At 40.9% G+C, this 26,175-nt stretch overlaps 2 protein-coding genes across 7 annotated transcripts in view; one reads left to right on the top strand and one right to left on the bottom strand.

The window, feature by feature from the left end:
• Positions 1-6,287: 6,287 nt before the first annotated feature.
• Positions 6,288-24,452, bottom strand: BHMT2 (betaine--homocysteine S-methyltransferase 2). Its single transcript, XM_070796876.1, is given in 10 exon segments — positions 6,288-8,932; positions 8,935-8,983; positions 12,190-12,418; positions 12,646-12,828; positions 14,164-14,295; positions 16,113-16,302; positions 17,300-17,384; positions 19,189-19,325; positions 21,903-22,293; positions 24,360-24,452. Coding segments are annotated over 9 exon segments (1,119 nt in total). The 5' UTR covers positions 21,984-22,293; positions 24,360-24,452; the 3' UTR covers positions 6,288-8,899.
• Positions 24,453-24,496: 44 nt separating this feature from the next.
• The window catches only part of DMGDH (dimethylglycine dehydrogenase), a 73,908-nt gene continuing 72,229 nt past the window's right edge, over positions 24,497-26,175 (top strand). For all 6 annotated transcript variants that reach the window (XR_011568719.1, XM_019968094.2, XM_019968093.2 and 3 more), the window contains exons 1-2: positions 24,497-24,654; positions 25,448-25,622. Coding sequence is in view for 5 of the 6 variants with exons in the window: in XM_019968094.2 (XP_019823653.2) it covers positions 24,554-24,654; positions 25,448-25,622 (276 nt within the window). In the remaining variant the exon portion in view is untranslated. The remainder of the gene's footprint in view (positions 24,655-25,447; positions 25,623-26,175) is intronic.

Below are 26,175 nucleotides of genomic sequence, written 5' to 3'. Positions count from 1 at the left end.
AATCCCTCCCAGCATCAGAGTATTTTCCAATGAGTCAACTCTTTGCATGAGGTGGCCAAAGTACTGGAGTTTCAGCTTTAGCATCATTCCTTCCAAAGAAATCCCAGGGCTGATCTCCTTCAGAATGGACTGGTTGGATCTCCTTGCAGTCCAAGGGACTCTCAAGAGTCTTCTCCAACACCACAGTTCAAAAGCATCAATTCTTTGCTGCTCAGCTTTCTTTATAGTCCAAATCTCACATCTATACATGACCACTGGAAAGACCATAGCCTTGACTAGATGGACCTTTGTTGACAAAGTGATGTCTCTGCTATTTAATATGCTGTCTATGTTGGTCATAACTTTCCTTCCAAGGAGTAAGTGTCTTTTAATTTCATGGCTGCAGTTACCATCTGCAGTGATTTTGGAGCCCCCCAAAATAAAGTCAGCCACTGTTTTCCCATCTATTTCCCATGAAGTGATGGGACCAGATGCCATGATCTTAGTTTTCTGAATGTTGAGCTTTAAGCCAACTTTTTCACTCTCCTCTTTCACTTTCATCAAGAGGCTCTTTAGTTCCTCTTCACTTTCTGCCATAAAGGTAGTGTCATCTGCATATCTGAGGTTATTGATATTTCTCCCGGCAATCTTGATTCCAGCTTGTGCTTCCTCCAGCCCAGCGTTTCTCATGATGTACTCTGCATATAAATTAAATAAGCAGGGTGACAATATACAGCCTTGACATAGTCCTTTTCCTATTTGGAATCAGTCTGTTGTTCCATGTCCAGTTCTAACTGTTGCTTCTTGACCTGCATATAGGTTTCTCAAGGGGCAGGTCAGGTGGTCTGGTATTCCCATCTCTTTCAGAATTTTCCACAGTTTATTGTGATCCACACAGTCAAAGGCTTTGGCATAGTCAATAAAGCAGAAATAGATGTTTTTCTGGAACTCTCTTGTTTTTCGGTGATCCAGCGGATGTGGGCAATTTGATCTCTGGTTCCTCTGATTTTTCTAAAACCAGCTTGAACATCTGGAAGTTCACGGTTCACATATTGCTGAAGCCTGGCTTGGAGAATTTTGAGCATTACTTTACTAGTGTGTGAGATGAGTGCAGTCGTGTGGTAGTTTGAGCATTCTTTGGCATTGCCTTTCTTTGGGATTGGAATGGAAACACCTTTTCTAGTCCTGTAGCCACTGCTGAGTTTTCCAAATTTGCTGACATCTTGAGTGCAGCACTTTCACAGCATCTTTCAGGATTTGAAATAGCTTAACTGGAATTCCATCACCTCCACTAGTTTTGTTTGTAGTGATGCTTCCTAAGGCCCACTTGACTTCACATTCCAGGATGTCTGGCTCTAGGTCAGTGATCACACCATCATGATTATTTGGTCATGAAGATCTTTTTTGTACAATTCTTCTGTGTATTCTTGCCACCTCTTCTTAATATCTTCTGCTTCTGTTAGGTCCATACCATTTCTGTCCTTTATTGAGCCCATCTTTGCATGAAATGTTCCCTTGGTATCTCTAATTTTCTTGAAGAGATCTCTAGTCTTTCCCATTCTGTTGTTTTCCTCTATGTCTTTGCATTGATCGCTGAGGAAGGCTTTCTTATCTCTCCTTGCTATTCTTTGGAACTCTGCATTTAAATGGGTATATCTTTCCTTTTCTCCTTTGCTTTTCGCTTCTCTTCTTTTCGCAGCTATTTGTAAGGCCTCCTCAGACAGCTATTTTGCTTTTTTGCATTTCTTTTTCTTGGAGATGGTCTTGATCCCTGTCTCCTGTACAGTGTTACAAACCTCCGTCCATAGTTCATCAGGCACTCTGTCCATCAGATCTAGTCCCTTAAATCTATTTCTCACTTCCATTGTATAATCATAAGGGATTTGATTTAGGTCATACCTGAATGGTCTAGTGGCTGAAATTCTAAATTTAGATATATATGGCCAAATTATTTTACAAATAGTTCCTACAAGTTTACAATTCTCCAAAAAGGTATGTATGATAATAGCTTTTCCTTTACATCCTCATCAATGCCAAGTATTATCAAAAGTTTTGTTTTTGTTAATAATAGAGGGAAAAATGGCTTATTCCTTTCATATGCATTTACCTAATTTTGAATGTGTTGCATATCTTTTCCTATATTTAATAGGTTAAGGAAATCTTTTTTTCTAATTTACAGGTTAAGGAAAATCTCCTTTGGTATATCAACTGTATGTAAATATTTGTGGCAGGATATTGGATTGCTTTGTACATAATAAAAATTTATAGATTAAAAATAAAAAATTATTGTTCTTTCCCCCGTCTTTTTCTTGCAATGGAAAGACGAAGAGCAAATACTTTCCACACTTCCAATAAGGGTGCCTTTTAGGAATGTGGACCTCATTTCTCCATTATATTTTGTCTAATATACTGTTATATCGACAGAGCAAGAGGGAAAGAGGTTTTCCAGAAAATCTTAAAAGATTATAGACATTGGAGAATGTGGAGAGGAGATGGTATGAGCTGCATGTGGGCTATGGGAGCTGAGAGTTAACCCCCAGAAGTTTCCTAAGAAAGGAGAGGGCCTGCTGCCTAGGAAGGAAAGAGTTAAGTTGGACCCAGGAGGTACCACATTAAGGGATACTGTGTCAGCACTCAGAAGTTGCCTGAATTCTCTGTCAGTGCCTGCAGACTCACTACCATCACCTCACATCATCTCTACCAGGTGCCCTGTGCTTCCAGGGGCACCTACCTCACAGCATCATATCCTATAGTGGAAAAGTGATCATCAGGCAAGGGTGATGATGCTAGCACTGACCCCAAGGCTTTGCTTGGTCCCTGGCTGTGTACATTTCCCTATCATAACACTTGTGTGCCCAAGAACCCAGGGTGGAATTCTGAAAGCCAATAATGTAGGCAGCCCCTCACAGCATCTGCATAGATGGGAGGACGCTTGAACTAAGACAGTTCAAGACCCCTAACTGGAATCATGGTTAAACCCTTGTTACACATTATTCCCACTTGACTTTACCTTTGTTTAGAGTATTTCAGGTTTTGTGCACACATTTAAATTTTTTATATGGTGAAATTTATGAGTTTTTTTTTCTTTTATGGCTTTTCTTTTACAGATTTATATTTCAAACTTTGATCAACCTTGAACTTGTTCCAAGAGATCCAGTTTTTTCTTTCTAGGTGATTGATCAAATGTCCAATATTATTAAACAATTCAGCTTTTCCTGACTGACCTGAAATACCTCCTAACCAATCCAGTTTTTCCTTACTGATTATCCCTTTATCTCTCTCTTTCTCTGATCCCTTTATCTCTCTCTTTCTTTCTCTCTCTCTCTCTCACAAACACACACACACACACAGACACACACAGACAGACACACACACACATATATATATAGGCTTCCCAGGTTGTTTAGTGGTAAAGAATCTCCCTGCCAATGCAGGAGATGCAGGAGATGTGGGTTCGATCCCTAGTTAAGGAAGATCCCCTGGAGGAGGAAATGACAACCCATTCCAGTATTCTTGCCTGGGAAATCCCATAGACAGAGGAGCCTAGCAGGCTATAGCCCATAGGGTCACAAAATAATTGTAGGTGACATTCTATTACCTTTCAAAAAAAAAACCTATGTTTTAAAAACAAATTCCATATATATATATATTTATATTTTTTTTAATTTTTGTGATTGATTTTGTTCTGTATTTTTATAATGTATTTTTGAGAGTCTAACCTCTAGTCTAGGTTTTTAATCTTTGCTTTTTGATATTTGCTATCACCTTTATGAATCTAATCTTCAGTACCCATTTTCACTTAGGGATTTGATTACTGGCTTGATTGCTGTCTCCCTTTTTGACTCTCCCTTTCCTCCTCCAAGTCACCTCTATCTCCTTCCTCCCTCTCTCTTCTCTACATAACTCTCTGAATCTCTCTGGGTGTTCCTGGCTGCAGAGAATTGCTTCACCATTAATCTAGGGGTTTTATCTTCTGTGTGGTATGGATGGAGAAGTCCTGAGGCTACTGTAAGAGGACTGAAAGTCAGAGGCAGGAAGCTTAACTCCAAAACTTTAGAACATCAGAGAACTCCTGATTCCAGGAACATTAATAGACAAGAGCTCATGCAAAAGTCTCCATACTTATCCTGAAACCAAGTTCCACCTAAGAGCCAACAAGTTCCAGCGCAAGATACACCACACTAATTCTCCAGAAAACAGGAACACAACCCTGATCATTACAAGATGGGCTGCCCAAAGCCATGCCAAACCCATAGACACCCCAAAACTCACCACTGAACACTTCATTGCACTCCAGAGAGAAGAAATTCAGCTCTACCCACCAGAACATAGACGCAAGCTCCCCCAACCAGGAAACCTTGACAAGCCACCAGTCCAAGCCCACGCACAGGGAACAGACTCCACAGTTAAAAGGAGCCATGAACTTCCAGCCTGCAGAAAGGGCACCCCAAACACAGCAATCTAAACAAAATGAAAAGGCAGGGAAATATTCAGCAGGTGAAGGAACATGATAAAAACACACCAAACCAAACAAAAGAGGAGGAGATAGGATGTCTACCTGAAAAAGAATTCAGAATAATGATAGTAAAGATGATCCAAAATCTTGAAAACAAAATGGAGTTACAGAAAAATAGACTAGAGACAAGGATTGAGAAGATGTAAGAAATGTTTAACAAGGACCTAGGAGAAATAAAGAAGAGTCAATCAATAATGAATAATGCAAGAACTGAGACCAGAAGCACTCTGGAGGGAACCAACAGTAGAATAACTGAGGCAGAAGAGAGGATAAGTGAGGTGGAAGATAGAATGGTGGAAATAAATGAAGCAGAGAGGAAAATAGAAAAAAGAAAAGAAAAGAAATGAGGACAACCTCAGAGACCCCTGGGACAATGTTAAATGCCCCAACATTCGAATCATAGGAGTCCCAAAAGAAGACAAGAAAGGGCGTGAGAAAATACTTGAGGAGATAACAGTTGAAAACTTCCCTAAAACGGGGAGGGCAATAGCCACCCAAGTCCAAGAAACACAGAGAGTCCCAAACAGGATAAACCCAAGGTGAAACATCCCAAGACACATATTAGTCAAACTAACAAAGATCAAACACAAAGAGCAAATATTGAAAGCAGCAAGGGAAAAGCAACAAATAACACAAGGCTAACAGTTGATCTTTCAGTAGAAACTTTTCAGGCCAGAAGGGAATGGCAGGACATACTTAAAGTGATGAAAGAGAAAAACCTACAACCAAGATTATTCTACCCAGCAAGGATCTCATTCAGAATTCAGATATGAAGGAGCAGTCAAAAGCTTTACAGACAAGCAAAAGTTGAGAGAATTCAGCACCACCAAACCAGCTCTTCAACAAATGCTAAAAGATCTTCTCTAGACAGGAAACACAGAAAAGGTTTATAAAAATGAACCCAAAACAACAATGGGATCATACTTATCAATAATTACCTTAAATGTAAATGGGTTAAATGCTCCAACCAAAAGACAAAGATTGGCTGAATGGATACAAAAACAAGACCCCTATATATGTTGTCTACAAGAGACCCACCTCAAACACAGGGACACATACAGACTGAAAGTGAAGGGCTGGAAAAGGATATTTCACGCAATTAGAGACCAAAAAAAAGCAGGAGTAGCAATACCCATATCAGATAAAATAGACTTTGAAATAAAGACCATGATAAGAGACAAGGATACTACATAATGATCAAGGGATCAATCCAAGAAGAAGATATAGCAATTATATATGCACCCAACATAGGAGCACCTCAGTACGTAAGGCAAATGCTAACAAGTATGAAAGGGGAAATTAACAGTAACACAATAATAGTTCAGTTCAATTCAGCCGCTCAGTCGTGTCCGACTCTCTGCAACCCCATGAATCACAGCACACCAGGCCTCCCTGTCCATCACCAACTCCCAGAGTTCACTCAGACTCACGTCCATCGAGTCAGTGATGCCATCCAGCCATCTCATCCTCTGTCGTCCCCTTCTCCTCCTGCCCCCAATCCCTCCCAGCATCAGAGTCTTTTCCAATGAGTCAACTCTTTGCATGAGGTGGCCAAAGTACTGGAGTTTCAGCTTTAGCATCATTCCTTCCAAAGAACACCCAGGGCTGATCTCCTTCAGAATGGACTGGTTGGATCTCCTTGCAGTCCAAGGGACTCTCAAGAGTCTTCTCCAACACCACAGTTTAAAAGCATCAATTCTTCGGCACTCAGCCTTCTTCACAGTCCAACTCTCACATCTATACATGACCACTTAGTGGAAGACTTTAATACCCCACTCACACCTATGGATAGATCATCCAAACAGAAAATTAGCAAGAAAACATAAGCTTTAAATGATACAGTGAACCAGTTAGACCTAATTGATATTTATAGGGCATTTCATCCCAAAACAATGGATTTCACATTTTTCTCAAGTGCACACAGAACGTTCTCCAGGATAGATCACATCCTGGGCCATAAATCTAGCCTTGGTAAATTTTAAAAATTGAAATCATTTTAAGCATCTTTTCTGATCACAATTTTAAAAAACAATTAAAAATACATTCCTACTATATATATAAATTCCATTGATTTTTAAAAATTCATCATATCTGGTACCTTTAACCACTAGGTTATATATAGAGATTATCTGGCAAGGCCACACCTTTCTTACTATCTCTCTTTTTCTAATTTTCTCATGAGCCCTACAGTATCTGCCCCCATGTGAACTTGAGAGTTTGCAAGTCTATTTCCCCTCAATCTTCATGATTTTTCCCCTGGGATTTTATTACATTTATTAATCAATTTAGAATAACTTTGCATCTTAAAATACTGTCTTTCTCTTTATGACCATGTGTATGCTATGCTATGCTATGCTAAGTCACTTCAGTCATGTCCGACTCTGTGCGACCCCATAGATGGCAGCTCACCAGGCTCCCCCATCCCTGGGATTCTCCAGGTAAGAACACTGGAGTGGGTTGCCATTTCCTTCTCCAATGCATGAAAGTGAAAAGGGAAAGTGAAGTCGCTCAGTCGTGTCCAACTCCTAGCGACCCCATGGACTGCAGCCTACCAGGCTCCTCTGTCCATGGGATTTTCCAGGCAAGAGTACTGGAGTGGGGTGCCATTGCCTTCTCAGGACCATGTGTATAGATTTCTTCATCTTATTTTGCATCTTCAAATTTACTTCAACAACTCTTACACATTTTTTGTAATATTATTCCTAGATATTTAATCATTTTGCTGAAAATATAAAATAGATCTTTATCCACTATACTTTCAAAATAGTTGTTGAATGTGTATAGAGAAGTGATGACTTTTGTATATAACATTTTCAACCAGTCACTTTACTGAATTCTGTTGTTTGTAAGAACTTTCCAGATCATCTTGAGATTTCTAGCTATATAATCATTTCATCTACATAAATTTTAATTCACTTTTATATTATTTTAAGTTATCTAAATGCATTGTCTAGTATTGCCAGACCAAGGTAATAACAGAGAGGAACTGACCATACTTCCTTGACTTTATTTGGGGGCACTTTATTGATCTTATTAAATTGGAGTTAGAACCACATGGTTTGAAATAATTTTCCCCAACTTGTTTTTATTATTACCTAAAATTTGATCCAATTATTATATAAAATTTGAATCTTTCAATGTAGGAAATCTATTTTTTAAAGACTTTATTGGCTATCTGTTTGTCTCTTGGAAGTTTTATCAATGTCCGTCTCATCAACATTCTATTCTGACCATTGTACTTATTATACCCAAAATGAAATCTGTGTGTTTCATAAATCTAGGATGACTTTTGTCATACATACATATATATATTACAGAGAGAGAGGAGAGAGAGAAGGAGATGGGGAGAGAGAGATAAGGAGAGGGAGAGAGAGAGAGAAGAAAGAGCCTGGAACATAATAAATGCTTGTTGCTATTACTTTGCAAAAATATCCATGAAATTTAAATGTTCAAACACTTATAAAAGATGAATTATTTTTAATTTTATTAATTATTACAAATTGATATATTGTTTTGAAAAATAGAGAAATCAGCACATAACAAATAGCTCAAACATGTCAAGAAAATATTAGACTATGACAAATTTCAACTCTGACTTTTATAAATGTCTTCTTCAGCTGTTAATCTATTTTTACTTATTTAATTTATTTATTTACTTATTTAAAACAATCAACAATAAGTGTTTCACTGAGCATCTATTATATGCCTGGCACAATGCTAAATACTTTGAGGAAAAATATAAGAAGCATCTCGCATGGTCTTGTCCTTAGTGGTTTATAATCTAGATATTTATGATTTATAGAGATACACTGAAAAAATTCTGGGACCTAATACCTTTAAGTAAAATTATCTTTGAATTTAATCACTTTGGAAGGCTATATGATTTTTTAAAAATCCTAAAATATTTTATGCATCTGTTCCTTTGGGATTGCCTTTGGAGTCATTATACAAATCACTCAAGAAAGGCAGACTCATTACTTTAATTTTAGTTTAGAATGCTGCTCTATCCTTCTGTACCTAGTTTAGTCACTTGAATTAATCACTGCGTTTGTTGCTCACTAACTTTGGGTTATTTTAAAATCTCACATTCACTCTAACTGACACGTTTTACTATTCTTGATGCCCTTCCAAGGGATGTCCTACAGCAGTACTGGACACTCAGTACCTGGAGGACGAGAAGCCTTTCTCATCAGCTTTGCATCTCGCCCAGCATCCAGCTCTCGCTTAAGCACAGCAGGACTGTAAAACGAACCCTGTATTGAATTGTCAGCGCATAAGCTGACACTTGTTCAACAGCTGGAGACATCAGGGTAGGCTGAGGATAGAGGCATGGAAAGGTTCCAGATGGGGCTTGAGGGGGATTTCTTCCCATTCTGCTATTTCAGTATTTTCGTTCATTACTCCTTAGGCATCTGGCTTTGACAATGAAGGACAGAAAGAGGTCTGCCAGAAGCCAGCCGCAGATTCTCCCAATACTCCCTTCTAGCCCTGTGTTTGAAAAGATATATAGTTAGTCAATTAAAAGATTTATGTCTATTGTATAAGTCAATATATTATATGTGTGTGTGTGTGTGTGTGTGTGTGTGTGTGTGTAGGCTAAATACACCTAAGTTTGGTGGATGATCAGGCTAAAGTTGAATTTCAGTTTTAACATATACACAGAAAAACTGTGCCCATATCCATTAATTTCAGGAGTCTTTCCATATTTCTGTTCTTAATAACAGTCAGGGGTTTCAAATCACCTTTCAGAAAAAGACAATGTGTTTGAATTTTACATGTTTTTGTGAATTTTATTCATCCAGAAATATCTAGCAGGATCCTACTAACCCTATTCAATATTTTAACATAATGACAAGTATATGAAGCCAGTTTTTAAAAAATTTTAATCAATTTACTTTTGGCTGTTCGGGGTCTTCACTGGTGCGTGGGCTTTTCTCTAATTGCCGTGAGCGGAGGCTGCTCTCTAGCTGCAGCATATGGGCTTCTCATTGCAGTGTCTTCTCTTGCTGAGGAACACAGGCTCTAGAGAGCGCAGGTTTCAGTGGCTTCAGTTCTCGGGCTCAGAAGTTGAGGTTTCCGGGCTCAGAGCACAGGTTCAACAGTCATGGCGCCTGTGCTTAATTGCTCTGAGGCATGTTCGATTCTCCCTGACCACGGACTGAACCCGTGTCTCCTGCAATGGCAGGTGGATTCTTTACCGCTGAGCCACCTGGGAAGCCCCTGAAGCCAGTTTTTAACATAAGGAGACAAAGTAAAATTCTTCAGAAACTAAAAACAGAATACAAATTACTCAGTATTTGTATCTTGTTTTTAGAAAAAGAAAGAACACAAGGTTCCTGGTCACAGACTTTTGTGTTAAAAATATTTTTACAGGTTTTTTCACTTTACCTATTAAACAACTAATAAGCCAAAAAAAATGTCAGAAGTCTATAGGTTTTTGGGTAATTACGAAGTTTTGTGAACATCAGTATGTTTGGGAGTTTAGGGTACAAGAAATGTCTGTCTTTAGTCTACAGAATAATGTTTTAAGTTGCTAATGAATTTCAAAGATCCTTAGACAATGTATATTAAAATAAGCCATTTCTCACTTATCTGAACTATTTTAATCATCATCAAAGTATGCTTTCCTCACCTTTTAATTATATTTCTATTTAGTTGTTTTTTTTTCTAAGCATGAGACCTTAAAAAAAATCTTTCTGAATACATTTCAGAAATACATTCAGAAATACATACATTTCAGGAGAAATGTTCGCCTAAATGATTTCTTGCGTACGTCTACAATCTAAACATATTTGCATTCAGAAAATGTCCCAGTTCAAAAATGGAGACTATTCTAAATCTCTTCCCCACTGAAATGGATAAAGTACAAAAATGGATTAAAGACATAATAGCACTGATTAGAGAAGATGGCAGAGAAGATAGCTGGTTTATGAAAGATGGAAAAGGGATGGCATTGTTTGACAGGGGAAAGAGAGAGGGAGATGGGAAGAGGATAATTCGAAACAGAACAGTGATTTAAGAAGCCTCCCAGAAAAATGTCTCCAACAATAAAGTGATTGATTATAACAAACAGCATAATTTAGATACTGGAGAACCTTAGAGAAGGGGAAGGCCTGTTATTCTTCTTTCAAAAATAGAAAAGAAAGTTAATTAGACTTTCCTGTAAAACCAAATGTTGTATAAAGGAAGTTGTGTCCATCTATGATGTAAATTAAAATGTCTGAATTTGGACTATGAATGAAATGTGAAAGGAAAGACTCAGTTTGACCTTGATGCTTGGAACATTCTCCTACACAGGGCTCAGGTTCTGTGAAATAGGTTTATTCCTATTTCTCTTGGTTCTCTAATGAATAATGTTTAGAAAATCATGACATAGTACCAAGATATTAGGTTGGAAACTTGATTAGTGGCACAAGATACGATAGAGATCAGATATTAAAGCAAGACGGACACTGCAGAATTTTCAGAGTAGGTGGCTAAGAGCCAGTCAGCTGACTCACTCACTCACTAAACACTGGAAAATCAGATCATAGAGACCAATGAGTCAGATACTTTGCTTGTGGTTAAATTGAGATTAGACCACACTCTTAGAATTCGTCTCCATGAAGGAAGGATGAAAAGTCTTGTAGTCAGTTTTGAGCCTAATAGGAGAGGGTGCGCCTAAAATCAGGCTCAAGAGAAACACCAAGAAGGAAAATGAGACTCTCACAAATAGGGTATATCTGTAGTTGATCCATTGAGAAAGTCAGGATCTGAGAGTGAAGCAGAGAAAAAAAATTTACAGAAAAATGCAATGCCTGTGGCATGAGAAATAACAAAATTTCCTGGTGGAAACCTCTGAAGAGCTGTAAATACGCTCATGAGGACCTGCCAGGCCCAGGGCGTGTGGTCTTGTAACAGCGTGCCCGTCAGGCAGTAGCAGTTTACTGCTTTTCCAGCTTCTCTCCTCACTCTTTGAATCTGAAGAGGTCAGAAAGAGTGGTCAGCAACATGGGAAGGGAGGGTTGGGAGCAAGACAGAGAAAGAGAAAGATCAGAAGAGCCATCCCTGTCTTCCTACATGTTAAAATCTTCTGCTAGAAAAAAGGAGAATTTTAAGCTTGAAACAAGTTCCAAGTTTTGATTTCACATGGAATTGAACACTTAATTACTGAATTGCTGTTGTGTTTTCTTATACTGTGTTTAGTTATAAACACTGATGATCTAAAAGGAATGGTATACCATAAAGAAACCAAGTACATGAGGGAGGAAAAGCGGGAGGAAATAGAGGGAGTCAATTCTTATTTTACAGAGAATGGAATCAAGAGATACTGCCTTATATTAATGGATTAAAAAATAGGTGGTTAAATATGAAATTCCAACTTGTAAAGATAACTAACAGAATAAGCAAAAATGTGACAAGGCAAAATTGGCAAAAGGAGAACAGGGAAAGTGGGAAGATCATCTGATTTAAATTTTTCAGCTTTCATAATTACCACTTAAAATTGATGAAACAAAAGTTAGAGGAACAAGACTTCAAAATATGAATGGCAAATAGGTTATCCTTGGGATAGGATGGATGTCAGGAATGGACTGGCTTTTACCCTTCATTTTATACATCTCTATACTTATGAATTTTTATTACCATGTGCATGCATAATGTTAACAATAAATGAGATTAGAGGAAAATAGTAATGTTAATTTAAAAATTCCTACCTGGCTCTAATCCAGGGTTTGGTGTGCGTATTGAGACCACTTCCCCAGCTGCCATGTTTTTCTGAAGCTGGTGACAAAAATCCCTTCTCTGGGGCCAGCTCCTCTGCAATCGCTCTGATGTGATAGGGCTCAAAGCCACAGCACCCGCCTATGTACCTGACCCCCAGGTTGTAGGCTTCTCTGGCGTTCTTTTTAATATCCCATCTGGTTGCAACTCTGGGCTCCAGCACTGTAATACTATAGATATGGTACTATATTTTCAAATTTTTTTTTTCCAATGACAAAACTAAATTTTAGAGTATGAGTTCTTCAAATAGCTCATTTTTGGTTGACTTGAAAGCCTTTGTCTTATGCAATCTCGTATGATAAGTCTGTGTTGTATTATAGTTGTTCCTTACAGTCATTTCTATTTTGTCACAAGAAATCACAAGATTGCTCATATGCGCCCGAGCTCACCAAAGGGATATTCAGGGAGATCCAGAAACCCTCCTTTGCCACAGTCGGGCATGTGGAACCCCAGGGACCACACCATCAAGGGCGCTTTCAGCTCTGCAGCCTGTCGGGCTTCCTTCATGAGGCTCATTGTCTTCAGGCTGGTCCAGGGCCCAAATCGGCAGTTCACACCAACAACTGAGGCCCCTGTGCAAAGAAATACATTTATTTACTTGTTTCACAATTTATTTACTTGTTTATTTTTTAAAATTGAAGTCTAGTTGATTTACAATGGTGTGTTAGTTTCAGATGTACAGTGAAGTGATTCAGTTAAACATATATCTAAATATATATATTCTTTTTCAGATTCTTTTTCATTATAGGTTATTACAAGATATTGAATATAGTTCCCTGTCCTATACAGTAGGTCCTTGTTGTTTATCTATTTTATACATAGAAATGTGTATCTGTTAACCCCAAACTCTTAATTTGTCTCTTCCCACTTCCTGTTCCCCTTTGGTAACTATAAGTTTGTTTTCTAAGTCTATGAGTCTTTTTCTGTTTGGTAAATACATTCGTTTGTATTATTTTATTAGATTCCACATGTAAGTGATATGATATGATATTTGTCTTTCTCTGACTTCATTTCTATAGACTAACAACAAAACATCAGAAAGAGAAATTAAGGAAACAATCCCATTTACCATTGAATCAAAAAGAATAAAATACCTAGGAATAAACCTACTTACCTAAGGAGGCAAAAGACCTGTACTCTGAAAGCTATACGACACTGATGAAAGAAATTGAACATGACACAGACAAATGGAAAGATATATAGTGCTCTTGGATTGGAAGAATCAATACTTTAAAAATGATCATACTACCCAAGGCAATCTACAGATTCAATGTAATTCCTATCAAATTATGAATGGCATTTTCCCCAAAACTAGAACAAATAATTTTAACATTTGTATGCAAACACAGAAGACGCTGAATAACCAAAACGATCTTGAGAAAGAGGAACAGAGCTGGAGGAATCAAGCTCCCTGACTTCTGTCGGTACCACAAAGATACAGTTTGGTAGTTTGTACCAAGTACATTTTGGTGAAGTGAAGTTGCTCAGTCGTGTCCGACTCTTTGCAACTTCATGGACTGTAGCCTACCAGGCTCCTCCCTCCATGGGATTCTCCAGGCAAGAGTACTGGAGTGGGTTGCTATTTCCTTCTCCAGGGGATCTTCCTGACCTGGGGATCAAACCCGGGTCTCCCGCATTCCAGGCAGACGCTTTAACCTCTGAGCCACCAGGGAAGCCCCTGGTACAGTACAGTTTGGTACTGGCACAAAAATAGACACAGAGATCTTTTTTTTAATAGTTGGAAGGTGCCTTAGAAATTAGCTATCCCCCTCCACTTCTTAAGTTTTACTGATAAATCAATTCCTATTAATGATTTTATTTCCAAACTGCTCTCCCAATCTTAAGAAACATTGTTAAATTTCATAAACAATAACTGAACTGCTTATCACACCATGGGTCCACATCACCTGCCTTCACCAGCTTCACAGCACATTCTCCAGGTGTTACACCATGCATGTCTCCCTCTGGGCCGATACACATAGTGGCTGCCACAGGCTCTCCAGATTCTTTTAAGACTTCTACAGCGTGTTCAAAATATTAAGAGAAATTTAATGTTTTTCTATTGGTCCAAATAGAAAGCACACTTTAAGTGGTAGACCATAAATGTTGCAAAAAATAGTTATAAAAATTACCAAATATATATAACAAAATGTGCTAAGAAATGTGTCTCTATCAGACTGACTAAAGAATATTTTTTCTCAGTAAATTTTAATTCTTTTAACAATAACATATAGATTTTCATTCAGATATTATACTACTAATTAAAAAGATTTTAAAGTAATTAAGTACTTAAAATTATGACTTTGAAGGAACAAAAGTTTTACTTATAAATTTTGGACTCTTTTTTGTTTTAATGTAACTAGGGTGGTCTCTGAAGAATAGTGAATAGTAATAGTTTTTTATGATTTACACTTCAAAATACTTTTCTATTCACTTCTAGTTAGATAGTCGTACACTCATGACCACGTTCAGTCTCTAAGTCATGTCCTACTCTGTCTGACCCCAGGGACTGTAGCCCACCAGGCTCCTCTGTTCAGGGATTTTCCAGGCAAGAGTACTAGAGTGGGTTGCCATTTCCTTCTCCAGGGGATCTTCCTGACCCAAGAATTGAAACCATGTCTCCTGTGTCTCCTGCATTGGCAGGAGGATTCTTTACCACCGAGCCACCTGGGAAGCCCTGTTATTCATAAGTGCTTCATGAAATAGGAATGGAAATCTGATTATTTCCCCAGGTGAGAATACTGAGGCCCAGAGAAGGGAGGGGTACCTATTGAGTGTCTTTGCTGATGGTGGAGAGGACACCTTGTCTAGTAAACCCAGGCCATTTGCTGGGGTGCGTCCCCTGCACTTAAGGAACCCCCTAAAGAGCCACAATTGAAGAGCTGATCTTAGTTTAAGTAGGTGGAGAAAAGCTAGCAGAAATCTCTGTGTTTCTTCCTTCTTGACTTAGATTCTGCAGAAGCAATGGAATCATGGAGAAAGTCAAAAGAGAGGCTTTTAAAAAACAAACTTATGTTCTCACCCATGTGGAGAACATGCAGGGTGGAGTTTGCCTTCATTTTTGTAGATGACTTTCCAGGTGGATTAGCCAGGCATGGGTAGCCCTAAGCCTTGAGAAGGATGATGAAGCAAGGTTTCTCATAGACTCGGTAGGATGACTGGGGAACTGGCAGTTGGGAGGCTATTGTCCTTGTCAAGGGTAAAACCTGGGTTGAGGCCTTGACTCAGACAGTAGCAATCATGATGGGAAATTAGGGAGATGGGAGGAAGAGAATACTCTGGGACTTCATGTGTAGTCAGTGACAACTTTTATTGATTCTAACTTCAAAATATTGCTCATGTGTTACAACTTTAGTGAAAGCGGAGAGATGGGGTGAGCAAGGCATGGACGGAGGTGGGCAAGTAAACACTGCTTGGCCCTGAGTGTTACTGGGGGGCCTGGAGGAGCCCCAGCAGCTGCCTGTCCCCTAGGTTTCGCTCCCTGACAGCCTCTGCTCCCCAGCCCCCAGCTCCTTCCTGCCCTGCCTCTCCTGTAGGAGAAGATGCTCCCAGAATCCCTGTCCCCGTTCACTTACCCTACATTGTAGGGTCCCCCAAGAGTCAGCTGCTGCAACCACCCAGAATGAAACCAAAGGCTACAGGTCGGCCTGTCCTGGCTCTGTTCTTTGGCTTCACAGAGAATCTAGCACACAAGTGAGAGGATGTTGGCTTTGACCATAGTGCATGTAAGCAAACCTTTGACCATGCACAGGGAGGGAATGAGGCCACAGGGCAGTCCCATACTCTTATGAAAGTTGAAGACTATGCAGTTATATAAAAATAGAGTTAATTTTTTCCCTATAACATTGGCTTACCTCTGCAATCAAGAAATCTACATTTTTCCTGGCAAAAATCTCTAGCTGTAGTCGAAAAAGCTTTTTAATTCTAACTTCATCCTTGTGGTGTGCGTACAACGATGTCCGGCAGATCCCCCCTGCTACCAAAGCATCCCCTTTGTTGGCTACTTCTCTGGCGAGGTCACAGGCAGCGGTGTTTACAGCTTCCCACTGAAGTTAGAGAGCAAGAGTTCAGATGGTGAGCCTGGCATTTGAAACGTGGAATGTAATAAGTAACAAAGAGGGCAATGAGCAAGTGGCATGAGTACAAGTCACTGGTTTAACCTGAAGTTCGAGAAGACCAGCAGAGTTGGGTACCATCTCCTGTACTCCCAATGAGCTTGTATTTCCATTATTGTACTTACCACGCTGGTCTTAGTGAATGCTCATTTTTGGAGAATCCCATGGACAGAGGAGCCTGGAGGGCTACAGTCCATTGGATTACAAGGAGTCAGACACGACTGAGCGACTTAGCACGCATGCATGGGCCTCCCCACTGGGCTGTGAGCCACTTCAGAATAGAGTCTATGCCTTTGTATTGTCTCTGTATTTAGCACAGAGAATGGACTATAACAGGTACTCAGTAAATGTTGGTTGGTTGAATGAATAAATGTGCGTTAATGTTTACAAGTATTAATACTCTCCATTTGCAGAATATCTAGCAATACTTCCATAGCCTTCACCTTATCCATTTTTCCCAACAACCCAATGCATGTAAACATGTTATCACACAGCCAGTAGATGGCAAAGTTGGGTATCAAACCCAGTTCTCCTCATTCCTAGCCAGTGATGCTGTCTTCCCTGGAACCATCCTGTCTGCAGATGTCAGAAAAAGAAGAATGTGAAATGAGAAGGTAAAGAGAGATCTGTAGTGTCCTTTCTCAACAAAAACCTAGCACGGAGAATGGCCATGCCCTTCCAATAGCCTGTTTTCCCCCAGTCCCATCCTCTACCCTTCCCCTAGATAAACAAACAAAAAATAATTATTTTTTTACATAAGTTTACATAATGATGAATTACTTAATGAATATTCTATGTGGAGGAATTTGTAATAAAGCACAGTACAGCATCAGGTCAGTTCCATGGATTCTCTTCAGGAGGTTATTTCTATTATAGATGACCCCTCTTCCCACCCCACCCTACCCCCAGCTGCCACAGTGCAGTCTACCAGGCTTTCCATATTGTTCTCACTGGCAGAAAAAGTGAAAGTCTGCATGACATCTGATCCCACCCTCAAGAATTCCATGTGAGAGCTGGCGAACTGCCAAGGAGTTGTTTTTTATTTTCCATTGAAATTTTGAAAAAGTAAAAAAATCACAGAAACTATCATTTTTAGCAGCAGCTCATCCACTCACATCTCTTTCAATCATACACACTTCCAAACCAAGTACTTATACAGAAATTGCAGATTCAGGTCAGTAGAATTCAGGGATGGGAAAAGGCAGAGTCCATATCAAACAGGGGCTGTTGAAAGTAACCTCATGTTGACCTGCCAATGGGCCTCTTGGCCTGGTGCAGTCACAGGCAGGCCTTAAGGCTGGGTTGGCCCACTGATCCTTGGTCTCTTAGTATAACAAGGGTTTATTCATTTGCCAGTGTCAAGAAGGATGTAGCTGGTCTACTTATAGTCAGTAGTGGGAAGCCCTCCAAGTAGAATGAGGGAATTCTCACAGCAGGCAGAATGCAGATGGTAGAGCCCCCACCAAATGGGGTCGAGTCAAGCAGCTGGGAGATGCGGCCAGAGAGCTTTCCTTGTCCATCGGACTCGCCTTCCTCTTGCTCTTCATCCCTCTCCCCCCACTTCAATCTCCATCCTACTATTTCAGCACTTTGTTCCTGAGAGTGCAAAAAAGATCTTCTAAAATTAAGAATGAGTTCTTCTTGGGCCAGATGAAGTCTCTCTGCTAACACCAGAAAGACAGAACTTTGTCCTACCATCTAACTCTGAGTGTCTGATGGAACAGTAATCGTGGCCATTGGGTACTTATATGCTGGGCATTTCATGTGGGTTAACTCATGAGTCCTCACAAGCAGCCCATGTCATGCTCCCGTGTGACAGATGAAGAAACTCATCCTCAGAGGTCAAATGACTTGCCCAGGGTCACTCAGCTGGTCAGTAAAACCCATGTTTGTCTGACACACTGTGCATGTATGAACAAAAGGAGAACAAATCAAAAGTCCCATCCCAGCTTGTATCCTGTTTCACCCATTTCTTCTTTGGCTGTATTTCCCACTTTAATTTAGGAAGCAAATACAAAGAAGAGCAAACTTTACAGAATTAAAGTTTCAATTTGATGTTACCAACCAATTCTATCACAGTTTCTACCTCCAACTCTTTTTTTTTTTTTTTCCAGCCAAGAGGACGAAGTAAAACTGTGTTTATTTCTTTGCCGCTTTTCTCCCCACAACAGAACCTGGTTGTCTCCTGTCTAAGCTCTGTTAAGTTTAAAAGTGAAAAGTGAAAGTTCCTTAGTTGTGACCAACTTCGTGACTCCATGGACTATACAGTCCGTGGAATTCTCCAGGCCAGAATACTGGAGTGGGTAGCCATTCCCTTCTCCAGGGGATCTTCCCAACCCAGGGATCAAATCCAGGTCTCCCGCATTGCAGGCGGATACTTTACCAGCTAAGTCACCTGGAATTACCATTAATCATCCCTATCAAACATACTGTTTTAATATCATATGCAAATTAGCCAGACGGATGATTCTGAAGCAATAATAGTTTTCTTGTGTTACGGAAACTCTTGAATATACATAAGGTAAATAAATATTCATGGAACAAATATTAGGATATATATTTTAGCACTCCCTATACGTAAAGATGTAAGTGTATGTGTGTGAGGGAGAGAGAGAGAGCTCACACACACATGCAAGAGTGGGGAGGATGGGAGAGAGAGAAGCCATTTTTTCTATTTGATTCGTTTACAGCCAGTATCACCACATCTTAGCAATTCTGGCAAGTGAAACAGTGCTTAGAAAACACTCGCTGTTTAGCTTCTCTCAGCCAGATCTAAGCAATTGTCACCCAGTTAACCACTGAGGGTGATGCTGGCACCGACCTGCGTTTGGATGCTCTACTACGGCTTCTGGAGTCCAGAGCCCGGCCTTCACGTAGCCCCTCTTCTCCAGAGTTAGGAGGAAGCTGCCATCTCCAACCACAACCTCCCCACTATCCAGATGTTCTAAAAGGCCCTGAAGAATAGAAAGAAAAATCACCTTCTTTTTATTTTTCCTAAAAGCAGTTTCCAGTTGTAGGAAAGGTGGGTACAGTGGTCTTACAGCTCCAGTTTTGTGAAAATCATCTGTGCCTGATAGTATTTCAGAAAACTTGAGTAGACTCTATTGGACAATCCAGGTACTTATTTTGCCCCAAGTTCTGTGACTATTTTTTCTTAAATACCATTTAATATGAATCAAATTATAGTGAAAATGCTGATTCCATGATATTTTGATTTTTCAAGATGTTTGTGGTAGACACTGCTTATCGCCTAACTAACATTCATTTTTTTCTCCTCGTGTTTGCTAATGTATTTTGTTTGGGGAGACAATGTCCCCAACTTAAAAAAAATTCTCGTGTCTCAGGCTCCTTTGCTGTGGGGGACTGGCCATGTGATACAGTGGTGGCCGATGGGTATAAGTGAAAGCCTGCTGAAAATTTCTAGAAGAGATTTGTTTTCCTGATAGAGATGCCCACACCCTTCCATCTTGTCCCTTTTTCTCCTTCCTGTCTGGACTATCAGCTCAAGTCCTGGTGCCACAGCCATCATCTTGCAGCCATGCCATTGAAAGCCACGTGCTAGGGCTGAGGGCACAGGCTGATACCTGCAGCCTGGTGTCTTGACCACAGCTTAGAGGAGCTGCAGAGGCCGTGGACCATGACTGCATTTTTTAGGTGAGAAAAATAAACCTCTTTTTTTGTGTGAACCATTGGACATAATCCTACTGGACACAGCATTTCATAGTTCTGCCCTACATTTTTCCGGGATGTCCCCAGACTTGTTATCATTTGGTACTCCTAACAAGTCTGGGAGCTAGGCAGGACAGACAGTTTTTATTGCAATTTTATAAATGAGGAAACTGAGGTTCAGAGAGGCTGAGTGAATTGCTCAAGATCATAGAGCTCAGTAGCTAAAACAGTAGACGTCAGACCTTCTAAATTTCTAATCTAGTCTCTCTTTTGCCTCCTTTCTAGTCAGCCCACCTATAACCTGAATAAAAGATTGCATCCAGAGCAGTTATCCAAGGGCTAATGGTGTCCATTGAGTACAAAGTACGTCCCCAGATACCTACATGGTTCATCCTCTCATTTCCTTCAGGTCATTTGTCAAGTGTCATTTTCTTCCAGAGAGACCTTCCTTTTGATTTATAAAAACTGCAAATAGCCCCATGGGAATCCTTATCCTTCTTGCATAGACTACATTAGTTGAAGATATAACCTTTTCCTCTCTTTTTTATTTTTACAATTTTGAAAGTATGATAACACATTTACAGGAGACTTGGGAAATACAGAACAAAGTTATGTATAGTTTATTTTTTAAGTAGATAAATTAAGATTTTTAGTTGGGGTTTCAATATCAAATTCTCAAAAATTAGTAGAATGAATATACAGAAAGACAGAAGAATATAGAAGATCTGAAAAGCACCAAGTGTCTCCTAGTTTATAGTCTATGGGAACTTGAATAAAATTTGTATCCTACTGTTGTGTGAAAATTGTATGAATCTTAACTAGGTTGAATTGGTTTGAAGATACAACCTTTTAGTGAGAATATCAGCCAGTTCATCTCAACTCTGCCTACAGCTAGACACAGAGCAGTGCGTGAATAGGGGAGCTGCCCCTTGTAACCAGTCACATCTGCAGCTCAGGAAAGTATGTTAGAAGTGGCTGCCCTGAGGCTAAACCCCAGGCCACCGTCCTCCTCCGTTTTCCTGTGGAGGGAAGTGGAACGCAGCCCAGCTGTGTCAACCAGCAACACTGTTTCGGCAGAGAGAGCTCCTGACTCTGGTTATTTTTCCATACTTCATATCCAAAGATAAATTTTAGCTGAATGTAGAAGAAATGCTAATGTATTCTATGATTCTCACCTCTCTCCCTACTCCCTCCATAGAGTGAAATTTGCTCCTTTCATTTTGTACTTTTGAAACATAAAAAGGACTTAAACTTTCACTGAGACCTTCCCACATACTAGATCCAGTTTCTAGGCAAGAGGGATAAACATTGGAATAATGGTCACTGCCCTCAAGAAGCTCTAAGTTCTGGTTGCCTTGGGGAAGGCCATTATATCGACAGACCATCACAGTACAGGGTAATGACTAAATGCTGTGGAGGGATGTGGAAGAGAGAATCAAAGGTATCATCATTTGTCTCAAATTCCAAATTGAAAATCTAACATATTTCAATGAAGCTAACTTTGTTAAGAGTTGGATTGAATATTACACATTCAACAATTCTAGAGGGGAAAATATTAACACACAATCTGGCTATTATAGGTTGATCTCTCACCTCCCACATCCGATCTGTCATAGGGTTACACCAAGCATATCTATTTAACACATCTCACATATGCCCCCTCCCCTATCCTTACTGCCCTGGACTATTATGATGGTCTCCAGTTCACTCCAGCCCGCTCTAAACTATCTTCCACTGCTGCCAGAACAAAGCCTTGTCTGACCTACTCTTATTTATGATTACATCCCCTTTTGTCTCTTGCTGAAGTTCGTATAGCTTCCATTCCTGCATCCATCATCTGTGTTGCATATCTGGTCACTTACCTGTTGCCTCTGTTTGGCTGTAAGATGCTTGAGGCTCAGGTGACAGGCCTGTCTTGTCACCTTCTTGTCTCTCCACCTCATATAGCACCCAAAGTGAAGTGAAGTGACAGTCGCTTAGTCGTGTCCATTCTTTGCGATCCCATGGACTGTAGCCTGTGAGGGTTCTCTGTCCATGGAATTCTCCAGGCAAGAAAACTGGAGTCAGTTGCCACTCCCTTCTCCAGGAGATCTTCCTGACCCAGGGGTCGAACCTGGGTCTCCCGCATTGCAGGCAGATTCTTTACCATCTGAGCCACAGGGGAAGTAGGCCCTTAATAAACTATGCCAAGAGTTAGCAGATGACTGGATTGTTTTGAAAATGTCACGTATCTCATATGTTACAAGTTTGGTCCTGACAAGGAGGGAAAAAAATAATACTTTAATAGAAAATTAGCTAGGGTTTTAAGAAAATGATGGTGGAAATTCGACTGTTGCCTTCATGATAACAAGTAAGACATTTTTATCTGTCATCTGGATGTTTGTCCAGTATTTTAAAATTTTGCCAGTTTTCTAAACAGCTATTAGCAAAATAAATTATCAAGATATGCAATCAGAGCATCTTTTAGCCCCTCTTTCACTGCTAGACTTAACACCTCAGTTAACTGCTATACCTTTACAATCTAAATATAGCTCTAAAATGACAGAGGACTGTGTAAAATAAAGAACACTGTAAATTATTTGCACTATATCTATATTTTCATTCCAGCCTCCCTTTCTGTTTGGCAGTGACTCTCCCTGGGATCTGAGTTAGCTCTGAGAGGCACCGATGCCCTTTTTGCAGATAGCAGTATCTAGACCTCTTGGATTTAAGATCTGGCTTCAGGGCACCTTTATTCACATACAGAGGAGTAGGGCAACTTCACTTTGTGGCAGGAAGCTGCCAGAGGTCCAGTCTACTTAAAATCTCTCTCCATCTGCCTGAAATTGCTACCAGGACTGCTCATTTGTATTAAAGAAAGCAATTGGAGCTGTCCTCTGTGGCAGTTAAATGAATACTTAAGATGCACCTGTTAGCTGAGAAGAGTGGTGAGCTTAGCTCTACCCCACTAACATTTAACTCCCAGGCCCATATTAGCATGGGCTCTCGTATGAAAATCTTGGTATTGCAAAGAGCAGAGCCCAGCAGGAAATAGAACAGGGAAAGCATATTGAAGAAGAAAAAAAAAAAAACCTTTAAAGAAATGAACTGAAAAGTAAACATAATATTAGAGAAAGAAATCATCATAAGGTTCTTTTTATCATGCTTATTTTCTTCAATGCCCATATTTTACTTTTATAACCAGAAAAATATATCCAAAATATGTTTTTTGTTAAGTTTTTTAAACTCATATTCCACATCTTATGTAATTACTATCATTATTGTGTCTTTCTGTACAGTGTGTGTATAAATATTTTTAATATAGTTGGGATCAGTCTGTGACATTTCATATCTCCTTTTGTAACTTATTGCCAAAGCACTTTGCCTGTTTCCACACTCAACTTTTTAATTGGCTGCCTAATAGCTTATTAAGTGAGTGATCTTTATTTACAGAGCCAGGACTGTGGGGCATCTTGGTTGCCCCTATCTTTTTAGTATAAATGAAATGGTGGTGCACGTTTCCACTTCTATCCTGTCGCTGCCTTGCCCACCCTCTCTTCTGAATTATCTGGCACAGTTGGCTCGCTTTGAGGAGTTTGGAGATGTTCCGCGCCCAAGTTCACGCCCTTCCTAATTGTGTTTTGTCACGTCTCCTCCCCACCACGCGCGCATCTAGTGTGAAAATGGGGGAACAGGGCGACAGCTGGGAAGCACATCAGGAAAGGGGAGCTAGGAGACCGTAACTGCCGGACTACATGAGGTGGAGCCCCTACCCCTCCGCCCAGCACACCCCCACCCTAATCCCCGCTGCGGGTCTGAGATGTCCGCGTCCGGGACTGGTTTCAGGCCAGTGCGAGGCTTGGGGGGTTCAGACAACCTCTCTTCTTCAAACGTGAGAGGAACGCGCTTTGGGACAGTTGAGTGGAAGAGCTGTGGGTGCAGGTGGGCTGAGGGTAGAAAACGTGAGTGCCATCTAAGTCTGAAAGGCTATATTTCAAATACCTGCTCCACCTGGACCCGATCTATGAGCCTGAACTAGTCTGCTGACTCTGAGCCTCAGTTTCCTCACCTGTAAAGTGGGAATAAAAGTGAAGCGGAGATAATTTGCATAGAGCACTAGAGCGGTGCAGGTACCGAGGCGAGGCTCCATAGCTGGTACCTAAGATTGCTATCTCATTCTGACACCGAGGCGGTACTGTAGTCCTGCGGACTCGCGAGGGGGTAAACGGAGGCTCAGAGCCCTCCAGGTGCCTCGCCCGGGCCGCAGAGCTTGGCCAGAAACTGAGGTGGAGCCCCCCGGCCAGGAGGGCTGACTACCTCCCGGGCTCCCCGAAACTCACCTTCTTGACTCTGGGCCCCTCGATCGGTGCCATTGCGCCTCTCGGTGCAGCACAGAGTGGCGGGAGCGCGCGCCGCCAGGAGCCCGCCCCTCGTCCGGGGGAGGGTCCCGCCCGCCCGCCCGCCCGCCCGCCCGCCTGCCCTTTAGTCCGCTGGCTTGGGAGCCGATGCCGGCGCCCTCGCCCTCAGCCTCGCCATGCTCCGTCCGGGCATACGGCGGCTGCGGGGCCTCAGGCTGCTGGGCTTCCCGCCGAGGGGCTCCCCCGGCTGCCCGCGCTCAGTCTGCAGCCGCCAAGGGTGAGTGGGGCCGGTCTACGCGGAGATCCGCGCCTGGACAGCTGCGGGGTTGCAAGCGAGGGGCCGAGACGTCTCCGGCTATGGGCACTTGGGCACTTCTAACCCTCACCTTCTTCAGTCAATTGTAGTGTCTTCTGTATTTATCCAGAGATGGTTCGTGGGAAGGCAAACACAGGGGTATATATGATCTTCCTTGGCTTATTATACCTTGTTTCTTTACAGTTCATCCTGGAGAAACTCATGATCTAGCTAGCTAGGAAGACAGTCATGCATATAAACATATCCAGCCGCTGAGCAATAATTATAATTAGAGAAGCAGGTACACGGAGAGAGGACCTTAAGCGAGGAAGAACATTACACTCCTGGCTTTCTTCAACCTGGAAAACATTGGAGAGAGGAGGTGATCCAAGATTTATAGATAATGGACTTCATGATGATTATGGTTTTTCATGTAATAAAATGATAAGTGTGTTTTTAAAGTAGATTGAGATAGATTATTCTCTATGTTTCTTTGCGAAAAAGAAGTCATTTGTTCAATTCTTTAGCTCTATTAGTTATCTACAGTTGGTCAGAATTATGGAAAATGGGGTTCAGATCCGTCCTCCTCCCTCTCCCAACTAAGTCAGGCTGAGGCTCCCCAGATGATTAGATCAATAAATGCAAATCTCACAGACACTAGATGTTAAGTACTAGAAGAATAAATAAGGAGACTCATACTAGTCAGAAAAAAACAAACAGAAAACTTTAAGTATCATAGCCTAGTAAAGCTATTATTAAATAAATTGTCTTCCAGAGAGGAAAACCCACCCTTATCTGCAGAATCAAGATGGAAAGACAGAGCAGAAACAGTGATCATTGGAGGTGGCTGCGTTGGTGTGAGTCTGGCTTATCATTTGGCCAAAGCAGGCATGAAAGATGTGGTCCTTCTGGAGAAATCAGAGCTCACTGCTGGATCCACCTGGCACGCAGTAAGAGAACACCTCAGCACTGTCACAGGCACCAAGCTATGCACTTGCAGGATTGGTTTCTTTTCCGTTCACAGCTCCCCACTGTGAGCCCTTTAGAGTGAGTTCCCTTTTCATAGTGTTGGAAAGTGCAATTGCAGCTTAGCTGATGGACTTCCAGGGGGGTGATCAACATTTATGATGTTGGTCATCTTGATAAGATCATCTTGAACATATGGCTTCTGGATTCACAACCTGGTTCTGTCCTTTTCTACTTGTGTGACTTCCAGCAAGTTACTTAAGCTTCCATTTTCCAATATGTGAAATTGGAATAATATTAATAAGTGAAAGTGCAAGTCGCTCAGTCATGTCCGCCTCTTTGCGACCCCACAGACTATACAGTCCGTGGAATTCTCTAGGCCAGAATACTGAAGTGGGTAGCCTTGCCCTTCTCCAGGGGATCTTCCCTGGAGTCGAACCCAGGAATCGAACCCAGGTCTCCCATGTTGCAGGCAGATTCTTTACCAGCTGAGCCATAAGGGAATATTAATGGTCCCTACCAAATAGGGTGATGATG

Source organism: Bos indicus, chromosome 10, assembly GCF_029378745.1.
Source record: "Bos indicus isolate NIAB-ARS_2022 breed Sahiwal x Tharparkar chromosome 10, NIAB-ARS_B.indTharparkar_mat_pri_1.0, whole genome shotgun sequence".
In the NCBI taxonomy this organism is placed as follows: domain Eukaryota; kingdom Metazoa; phylum Chordata; class Mammalia; order Artiodactyla; family Bovidae; genus Bos; species Bos indicus.
The sequence above is the reverse complement of the archived record's forward strand: the minus strand, read 5'-3'. Positions and strand labels throughout refer to the sequence as shown.